The 10,576-nt window shown below is 56.2% G+C and overlaps 1 protein-coding gene across 1 annotated transcript; it reads left to right on the top strand.

Annotated features, from left to right (window-relative positions):
• Positions 1-6,388: 6,388 nt before the first annotated feature.
• CLDN23 (claudin 23) lies at positions 6,389-7,090 on the top strand. Its single transcript, XM_009283297.1, has one exon. It carries the CDS (start codon positions 6,389-6,391, stop codon positions 7,088-7,090), a length of 702 nt encoding a protein of 233 aa, XP_009281572.1.
• The last annotated feature ends 3,486 nt before the right edge of the window (positions 7,091-10,576 follow it).

Below are 10,576 nucleotides of genomic sequence, written 5' to 3'. Positions count from 1 at the left end.
CTGGCCTTTCCATGCCAAAATCAATTAGTTTTGTCTCCACTGATGTACTGACTGCCTTGAAAGTATGGTTGATGGTATCACGCACATTGAAAGTGGGCTGTACTGCGTGGATCTGACACCTTGCCAAAAAGAAAAGTATTTTCCTTTCATTTGCAAGATTTCTCTGACTAATCTGGAATAGCCCTGTGCTTTCCTCCAAAAGGGGCAGGATCCTCCTGTGGAGCAAAACTGGGCAGTCTGTTCACCAGCAAGTAACATGGGAGCGAGATGCAACTATCCTTCCATCCAAAATGTCCACGTACTTCGCAAATACAGTGGGGGAATTTCCTATCGTCAAGATGGAGGTCTCATCCCACCCATGCTCTCATCCTGTCCAACATCAGAATAAAATTCCCATAGACTAGAAGTCCCACTGTTTCTCAGTCACCAGAACAGGCATGGGACACAGCTCTCTCCCACCCAGGGCTTTCTCAAAAGGAAAGGTTTAAGCAGGTCTTTTCTCCTGCAGCCTTGGCCATACATCCAGTGGTTTGACCCACAGAGCTGACTGAACTGCTAGAAAATACGTAGAGGCACAGTCATAAGCCATCTGTGCTTTGGTCTCAAGCCTTTCAGCCCAACAAGAGATCAAAGGATGTGCAGATGAGTCACATTTACAGTAACTAGATGAACCCCATCATGAAGCACTGCTTTCGCCTTGCCAGTTGCAACGTGCTCTGCACCCACGGACGTTGGCATTGCTTTTTATTTCCCAAGCTCTGTGGCCCAGGAATTGGACAAACATGCAATTTCCACAGCCAGACACAGCTTTAACTGCTATCTTCTCCCTGTCTGAAAAGGGCTGCACCTCCAAAACCCAGCACAAGAGCTTCATGTCACCGCTTTCAACCATTTCAGGATTGAGTCAGACAAAAATAGAAATAGCTACAAAAATGCTATTTATGTAATTCTCTGAACTGAAAGCAAAAACTCAGAAGCGGCACTGGGCAATCTGGCAAGTCCAAGTGCAGCAGTTTGGAATGAGGGAGTTTAATGGATGAGTGAATACCTGGGGGGCATCTAATAAGGCTTTCAACAACTCATTCCCAGGATCTAGTCTGAATAGTGTTCAGAGTCACAGCTGGGCTGCAGAAACAGAGCAGGAACAACCTCATCTCTTACTGATGGATTTACTGCTCCCTGCAGGCGTTACAGGATGCTGCCCCCAAAATTGCACGGTTGTATGCAGCTCCCTCATGCTGAGTTTTGAGCAGGGGAAACAGCTAAGATTCCTATGGGCCACAGGCCTGAGTATGATAAGCCACTGCTGGGTCACAGCCCCGGAGTGGGACCTGCCAGCACAGGGCTTGCAAGTCTTTGCACACCCAACACATCCCCTGGTCTCCGATAACCCCTCTAAAGTGCATCCTTGGGGCTGCCGTCACCACCATGGCCGGTCTGGAGGCTGGCAGGTCAATGGGCAAATGGAAGGCTAATAAATCTGCTTGCAGAAGTCACACTCCAAAAGCTGGAGAGCTGAGGCACAGAGTTGCATGCTGGGTGACGACCACTGCTGCCCACGCTCTTGGGAGGACACATGGGTGTCTGTTCCACATTCAGCTAGCAAGGAAGACCACAGACCCTGTCTTGCCTGGGGGCTTGTCCTTGGCCTCCCGGCGGGCACAAAGACAGTAGTGTGTCTCCCTTCCAGGGAGGAAGCCAGGAGCTGGTCTGAGAAGCCCATTGCAACTGCAGCTGTTTGCACAATGCAGAGCACATCCTGGCTGCACTCACACGCTGCCTGGGCCATGGCTTGAAAGCAAGGAACCCTCATTTTGCACTCCTAGAAACTCCCCGCCTCCAAATTCTAGAATAAAAAGCAGCAAAATGGAACTGTCAGAACCAAGTCCTTCAACCCGGACACCTGCCTAATGAGACTTTCCTGTGGGATGAAGACTGAGGAGAGGCTTAGACAACCAAGTCTAATGCTAAAAAACCCAGCATGGGCTGTTCAAGCTATCCTGCTTTGCTCCCAGCCTGCAGGGATTCAGGCTTTCAATAGAGAGGCAAACACAGGTGGCTAGCAGACCCATCCAAGGGGCTAGACCAGAGGAAACTGCAGCCCCCCAAGTGCGCCCAGGTGTCGTTCCCAGCCAGTCCCCGCCTCCTACAGCAGGCAGGACACAGGGGGCTGCCAGGCTCTGCAAAGTGAATTCTCCTAAAGTGAGAGACAGGGCAAAAGATACGCAGCCAGGGTCAAGCATTGTGCCTGCTGGGCACCTGCCAGACATAGGGCAGCCCAGGGAGGCACAGCGCATACGCTGCCATTTGCCGTATCCACAGACCTGACTGCCACATGGCTCGGTGACCAGCATGGGCTGAGGCCACTTTGAATCAGAGAAGCAGTTGGGTACAATATAACTTGCATGACATGTAGGCAGTGTGGTGGTATGGGGGGGATCTTGCCATATGTGACACAGGCAAAGCCCCAGGGTCAGTGGGATGTAAACAGGAATTACCAGCTGCAGGCTCCTGCTAAACAGCCCTGGCCCTGGCTCTTCCCTGCATGGCAAACAGGATGCTGAGAGATCCTGCTGCTGCTGAGGACAAGCCCCGCAGCGGCAAGGGGAAGGGTGTCAGAGTAACCCCCTCGCAAATACGTGCCCGCCCTGGTCTCAGTGTCATTAGCTCAGCAGACAGCGTAGGGGCAAAGCTGCCTTTGTGCAGGGAAGCTTTTCTCCTCTCCAGAGCCACTTTTTGAAAGCTCAGCTGGAGCTGGGAGTCTGGACCAGACTCAGGATCACAGAGAAAGCTTTGGAGGCTGTTGTGTGCATGTGTTCCCCAGCTGTGGCCATTTCTGGCATCAGGCAAGGCCCAGCTATTACACCAAATTCTGCTCAGTTGGTGTGATAATGGTGTAACCCAACAGCCACTAGTCCTATCCACACTGATCCTACACTGAGCCACTGTCACCTAAGAGACTACTTGTCCAACCTGGGGTCCCGTCACCACCAGTGGCTGGAAGCAGACACCTAGGAAGGCAGGGAACAGGCTGAACACAGCAATATTGCCCTGGATGCATCCACAGCCTTCAAGGACAAAGGGCATCTGAGGCTGGAAGCAGCAACCCGACACTCAATAACCCATCATGGATTTTTTTTTTTTTTTCCCTTGGAATCAAATCCTGCCCTGGATCTTTTCCAGTTCCAGTTAGCTCAAGGTCTTCTGCTGCTCCTCCAATTTACAAAGGGGGGGTTAAAAAAAATAATAATAAAATGCAAGCCAACTCAAACAGGCCTGGGTAAAGTTTCCATCACATTCTTAAAGAGATGACTTTGCCAAGGTAGGAAAAACTAAGTCACAGCCTTGGAGAAGTAGGAAACACCAAGTAAGGTGCCTCTCCCCACCCAGCAGCTAGGGAAATGTGGGAAGGAAGGCAGTTTCAGCCAGACCACTTTATCTCTGAGACCAGATGGCTTTAAATGCTTCCCCAGAGCTTGGAAAGGGCCATGCTCTGCTTTGAATTGCTTTTCATACCATCTCATTAGAAAGTAAAAGGGAAGAAATGAACAATCTGTAATTCTGTGGCATTGGGAAACAGCTCTGTTAATCCCATTTCCTTCCCCGAGCTTACTCAGGGCAGGTCATCCAGCATCAGGGCCACATCACCTAATCTGCTTATTGTTGCCCTGCAATCAGGAGCCTGGGCACCAGCCCAAAGGGCAGATGCATCTTCCTGGTCATTATTAATAAATGGGAAAGGCCCAGGTTGTTAAAGCTGACCCCAGTGCTTAATTGCGATGCTCCCAGCACCCAGCTTCTACTTGCTGCTGCAGATCCAAGCAGTGGCCACCTCCCAAACCCAAGCCTGTGGGACTGAGGGCAAGAGGGGCAGAGCATCGCTGGGGGAGCAGTCAAGAGGAGAAGGAAGGTGCTGCAGGGAGAGTCACCCTAGGGCAGGCACTGCAAAGCCGAGGGTGGGGGTACATGTGGCACCCCTTGCATACCGAGCAGCAGGCCTCTAGGTTTCTTGGCCTGTCTGGGAAAAATGTGGGCAAATCCGACCAGATGCAGAATTTCTCCCTTTCCAGCAGGGCTGGTGCACAGCCCACCTGCACATCTGGGATGGGAGCAAAGCCCTCACCAGCCGCTCAGGGCTTGCTCCCACCTGCTTACAGCTACAGCTCGGCCTGGCTGGTCCACAGGTGACCACTGCTTTACCTGCCAGCATTGCCACCGAGCTGTGTTTTGCCGGCTTAGTTAAAAAACCTCCTGAGCTCGGGAGGAGCTAAATGGCACCAACAGGCACTCAGGCTCACTGTGCCACCCAGCTCCCTACCAGCCCTTTCCTTCTCCCTCTCTCTCTCCCCAGAGGACTACGTCTTCTCACAGCCAACCTCCACCTCACGTCCAAATGGAAAGGAAAATACAGCCTCCTGCAAGAGTCAGAACTAGAAGATTACAGGCTCTTTCAGCGCCTGCTCCCATCAAGGGTGGGGGTCCCATGGCAGAAGGCATCCTCGGGCAACACATCAGGCAGGCAGCATTTGGTGTGTTGGTTGGACCCACAGCTCCAAGGGCAGTAATGGGTGGCCTGACATGGAGTCAATGGCTGGAGCGGGGTAAAAGTTAAAAAAGTGTCCTGGTTTCGGCTGGGGGGGGGGCCGCTGCTTAGGGACTGGCTGGGCATCGGTCGGCGGGTGGTGAGCAATTGCATTGTGCATCACTTGCTTTGTGTATTCTTCTTATTATTATTACTATTAGTAGTAGTATTTTATTTTATTTCAATTATTAAACTGTCTTTATCTCAACCCACGAGTTTTCTCACTTTTACTCTTCTGATTCTCTCCTCCATCCCACCGGGGGGGAGTGAGCGAGCGGCTGCGTGGTGCTCAGTTGCCAACTGAGGTTAAACCATGACAAAAAGTTAACGGGATAGAAAGAGAAACAGCAACACCTAGCTTAGTTTCTCGGCTGAGGAGTGCCAAATTTTAGCAAACTACTAGCTGTGTACGACAAAGCCAGGTGCCCCCTGTCTGGAGCTACGCACAGCTGGCTGTCAGCATTGTTGCCCTGCAGACACGGTTGGGGACATGAGCCTCTGGCTGAGTCCAACCCACCTCCTGCCTTCCAGCTGAGCTGAGATCCAGTGATCAACAGCTCCGCAATCCATCCCCAAAATGATCTGGCACCCACAGAGCAGAAGGGCTTCGGGGGCACTCAGGGAATAGCTGTAGGATGGAGAAGTGGGCAAGGGAGCTGGGGAGCAGCTGGTCCAGCACAGACCCACCCAGCCCTCCAGGTGGCCCAGGCCATGAAACCAGCAGTGCAAAGATGCTGTGGGGCACACATGCAGCCAGCCCTCCGGATCAGCTGGGGTTGCTCATCCCAAATTAATCCACAGAGGATGCTGCCCTCTTTTGGGCTCAGCGTGACTGGCAGAAATTCAGGGAAATTTGGAGAGGCCCAAGACCAGTGCTTTTTAGGGCTCAAAACCCCACATATGGGTTCTCAAATGTGGTGACTTCCCGTACCTGTCTCAGTGGACATCCCAGGGACTTTTACTGCTGAGAGCCAGGCTGCTGCACCTGCGGGTGGCCTCTGAGCGCAGCCTGGGAAGGGAAGAGCAGGGCCAAGCTCAGGACAGGGAGATGCTTGCTGGGATGAAGAGCAAGAAGATGAAGGCCAGGGGCTGGGAAGGTGTCCTGGGGAGGACCACGGGGTCCTTACCAACTGTGAGAACTGCTAACATTTCATCTTAATTAATGATTTTCATAAATTAATTCAGTTGACAGTAAAATAAGTTCACAGTCAGTTTAATTAAGTGAGCCATAACAGGGTCCTGTGCTTCCCCAGCAGGGAAGAGTAGGGACCGAGCGCTGCCAAGCCCCAGGGTGACGCTGAGACATCCCAGCGCCACCTGAACCCCGGGGACGGCTGACTGCCCCCGGCATCCCAGCCGCGCTACCTGCAAGGGGAGAGCGGCGGCCAGCGCTTCGGTGGTTCCCGCAGGCTCCCGCGCCCCTGGAAGGTGCTGCGCCTGCAGCACCCGGGGCTGGGTGCCGGCCAGCCCTGCCTGCGCCGGCTCCTCCCTGCCTGCACTTCCTCCTGCCGCTGGCACCTCCCCGCAGCCCCGGGCACAGCCAGGCCGGCGGCCCCCGGCCCCTCCCCTCCCCGCAGCCCCGGGCACGGACGGCGGCGCCTGCCCACCCTACGGGGGGCCTTGGGACTACCGCCCTACCGCGGGATACCCCTGCCTGCACCGAGCAGCCCTGGGGCACCGGTGCCACCTCTTCTGCCCAGGTGACGGGCAGCAGCAGTGAGCCCCTGCTCCCCCGGAGCCCTCACGGACCTCCCTGCCTCTGGCAAGCAGGAGCACACTGGAGGCCGCTTCACCCACCTCCCCAGCATGCGGACGCCGACGGCAATGATCGTGGGGCTGGTGCTGTGCCCCTGTGGGCTCCTGCTGACGCTCACGGGCACGCTGGCACCCAACTGGAGGCAGGTGAGCCACATACCCAACCAGTCCATTGACCTCATCTTGGAGCAAGGCATCTGGGACATGTGCCAAGAGCAGCAGAGCAGCCATAACCGCCTCTGCGGGCAGGCTGATGAGCTCGGCTACTTTGAGCAGGTGCCCGTGTGGGTGGCCCAAAGGCTGATGCCCACCTCGTTGGTGCTCAACCTCCTGGGCTTGGTGGTGGCTGCCCTGGGGGTTCGCTGCTGGCAAAAGGAGCCACGGCACCTGCTGGCTGGCGTGGCAGGACTTGTGCTGTTTCTCTCAGGGCTGCTGAGCCTCATGCCTGCCTCCTGGTACACCCATGAGCTGTGGGCACTGCCTGCACCGGCTGGCAGCACGCTGGTTGTAGGCTACAGCTTGGTGCTGAGCTACTTGGGAAGCTGCCTGGAGATCTTGGGGGGGCTGGCCCTCACCCTCAGCTTCCACCACTGCTGCAAGGAGCGCAGGGCCCCCAAACTGCCCCCCAGCCCTGTGCTGGAGGCTGGACCATGCTCCACCACTGGGGCTTACCGCAATCCCTGGGATGTGCTGGAGGACGAGCGAGACGGACGACACTGGAGGAGCACCCTGCCTTGTGACTCTGACTTGTAGCCCCAGCACGGGACAGTGGGCACCGGCCAGCCTGCCTGCCCGGCACTGAGAGCAGCGCTGGCTCCTGCCCCTCCAAGCCATGCCCTTTTCTTGGGGCACCTCAGAGCAGGCTGGAAACAAGACCAAGGACCTAGCTTGAATCTGCAACCTCCTCAAAAGCCTGCCATGCTCCAGGTCCCACAACTGTGCCAAAGCCTTTCTGGACTGAGGACCAGCCCTGGCTCCAGTCCCTCCATGCAGCTTTTAGCCCATCCTCCTGCACCGTGCAGCAGCTAAGGCAAAGGCAGCTCTGGTGTTCTCACATGAGTAAGTTACAGGTTAGCACTGTGTCACCTTCAGGGCTGGGAATAGGGGAGGGGAGTACCTCCCACATGTCTTTGCTCAACTCAGGGCTGTGCAAACAGCAAAATAAATGAAGAGGAACGGGTCCGTGCTGTGGGATGGTTATGGGCTTTCTGCCAGGCAGGCTGGGCTGAGAGCCAGTGGGCATGGCTAACCCAGCTCCCCCCATGCTTTGCCTGAAGCAAGGAGGAAAGGTCTGTAAAAGGGGACAGGTAGCTTTTATAGCACCTTCCTTAAGGACTTTTCCCCATGGTCAAAATCAGCTCTGGAAGAGGTTTCTCCTTCCTTGAGCACAGCCACTTCAGGGGGAAAAAAGAGATCACAGGGAAAAAAAATAGCATATATTTCCCCTTTCATCATTACCTTGGTGTGAGGCAGTAAAACTGGTCTCACTGGTTTGTAAGGGACACTCAGGAGGTCAGAACTGCACTATAAAATCCTGCTCGGCACCCTGCATAACAGGGCAAGAGGTGAGCCAGCTTCTTTGCAGAGCTCTTCAGCCAGATTTCTACCCTAGGTGAGCCCAAAGCACCCTGGTCAGCAAGCTAAGCCTTGCTGCAGAGGGACAGTGGATCAGGATGCCCTAAGTGTGGTTAAGGGATGGTACAGGATGCACCCTGCAGCAGGGGATCAGATTCAGGTGGCTCAGAGAGTGTGTTGGGGCTGGAGGCTTTTTGGAAAACCTCCCAAACCTTTTTGCTCTGGACTGTGTTCAGTTTTGGACCCCTCACTACAAGAACAACATCGAGGTGCTGGAGCGTGTCCAAAGAAGAGCAGTAGAGCTGGTGAAGGGTGTAGAGCCCAAGTCTTATGAGGAACAGCTGAGGGAACTGGGGTTGGAGAAAAGGAGGCTCAGGGGAGACCTTATCACTCTCTACAACTACCTGAAAGAGGTTGTAGTGAGGTGGGTGTTGGTCTCTTCTCCCAAGTAACAAGTGATAGGACGAGAGGAAATGGCCTCAAGTTGCGCTGGGGGAGGTTTAGATTGGATATTAGTGTCGTGGTTTAACCCCAGCACAATTAGAAAAAATTTCTTCACCGAAAGGGTTGTCAGGCATTGGAACAGGCTGCAGGGAAGTGGTCACCATCCCTGGAGGTATTTAAAAGATGTGTAGACATGGTGCTTAGGGACATGGTTTAGTGGTGGACTTGGCAGCGCTAGGTTAGTGGTTGGACTTGTGATCTTAAAGGTAGTTTCCAACCTAAACGATTCTATGATTCTATGTAAGTTCCCTAGAGCTTAGAGATCTGGGAAGAGCAAACCAACCTTCCCCCCCCCCCGGCCCACATGCAAACCACAATGGCACCAGAGATGCTGCACAACGTTCCTTTATGAAAATACAGTGTCGGGGCGAGATGGTCCCTTCCTTAGCGGGGCTGGCAGCTCCTGCAGAGATCACAGACAGGTGCATCAGGGACGAGTCTGAGCAAGCCTCCCTGGGCCTACCCCAAGCTTTGGCACAGGGGCTCCAGCCACAGGTGGAGCGGGACAGCCCCTGTACCAGCCAGACTCCAGGCATCCCCAGGTCTTGCCCCTCTCCCCCAGCAGGAAGGCAGAGCTTGCCTCGAGTGGGCACCATGCCAGTGCTGGGCCTGGGGAGGGATCTGCGTATCGAGGGGTGCTTGAGGCACCCCAGGGTGGCAGGGGGGTTGCTACCAGGGCCTGCTCCAGGTGCTGCTCACCTCTTTCCCATCGTAAGCTTCATTCACAAAGGTATCACTCTTGGGGGGAAGCTCTTCCTCCTCCTCATCCTCTTCCTCGGGGTCACTTTCACGGTGGTACAAGGTCAGCACCCGGGTGGAGGCAGTGCTTGAGGTCCTGGGGAGGAAAAAAAAGTACGCTGAGGATGGCACGTCCATCTCCTAGAGATGGGGCAGATCCCAAGGTCCTGCCACAACCCCTGGTAATAGCCTGCCGGGGTGATTGGAGCTTTCCACGTAGCCCAGGAGTGCCCCAGGACACCACGCTGTCCCTGGGCAGGGAGAACCTGTCCCTCTCCATCCCCAGTTGTATCTGGCCCAGCCCAGCCCCAGAGCTCACCTCCTCCGTCTGTCCCGCTTCCGCATGTAGGCCAGGGCCCCCACAGCAGCGGCAGTGAGCAGCAGGAGCACGGCCACCCCCAGAGCGATAGGTCCTGCAACGGGCTGCACCTCTGCCTCCTCACAGTAGTTGCCACGATAGCCCAGGGCACAGTGGCACGTCACTTGCCCAGCCTCGATGGCGCAGTCCCCACGCAGGTTACACGTCTCACTGCTGCACGGCACGGCCCCCAGCACCTCCTCGGAGCTGGGGGGTACCAGGAAGGGCTCTCCATGCTCCCGGGGGCCAGGGGCTGTGGGCAGGCTGGGGCCAGGCTGCCGAGGCTTGGGTGCAGCTGTGGGTAGGGCTGGTTTCTGTTCTTCCACATGGGACATTCCTGATGGTACCACCATGGGGACCTGCGTTCCCACTTCCACGGAGGGGCCTGGAGGGATGGGCATAGATCAGCAGAGACCCAGGTGAGACCCCCCCTTCCCAAACTGGGGGAGACTAGGCAGGCCCCCCCTGTGCCCAGCCAGGACCCCTGCACGCCCTGGTTGTGGGCAGGCACTCACAGTCAGACTCATCGGAGCCGTCAGCACAGTCAGGGCGCCCATCGCAGACCTGCTCTCCAGAGATGCAGCTCTGGAGGTCAGAGCAGGCCTGGAGCGGGGCCAGGCAGGGCAGTGCCAGCACGCATGCCACCCCACGCACCAGGTGGTAGCCAGGGGAGCAGCGGCACAGCCGCCCTGCAGGATTGGGCAGGCAGAGATGGGCACAGCCCCCGTTGCTCTTTGCGCAGCCGTTCGTGCCTGCCAAAACAGCACAGGTTAGCATGGCCACCACGGGGCACAGCTCAGCCACCCAGATGCCCTGGGCTGGGGCAGCCCCAGACCCACCTTCCTGCGAGAACGGGCTGTAAATCCTCATGGCTACCAACTCCTGCTCCATCGGGAACGACCAGCTCTCGGCCCGCTCCAGCCGACTGTGCCAGATCTTGCTGGAGCCTGGAGACACATGGGGTCAGCACTGCTCCACCTCCCCCCTGCAAGGGTGCCCAGGATGGGAGGTGGGGTCCCCCAGCCTGCCCTTCACCCTGGGGAGGGGCAGCCTGCACCCCACAG

Source organism: Aptenodytes forsteri, unplaced genomic scaffold (assembly GCF_000699145.1).
Source record: "Aptenodytes forsteri isolate BGI_AS27 unplaced genomic scaffold, ASM69914v1 Scaffold6, whole genome shotgun sequence".
Classification (NCBI taxonomy): domain Eukaryota; kingdom Metazoa; phylum Chordata; class Aves; order Sphenisciformes; family Spheniscidae; genus Aptenodytes; species Aptenodytes forsteri.
This window is presented reverse-complemented; position numbering and strand designations above follow the sequence as displayed.

Coding starts and splice junctions, on each gene's coding strand:
- CLDN23 (XM_009283297.1), top strand. CDS start 6,389: ATGCGGACGCCGACGGCAATGATCGTGGGGCTGGTGCTGTGCCCCTGT.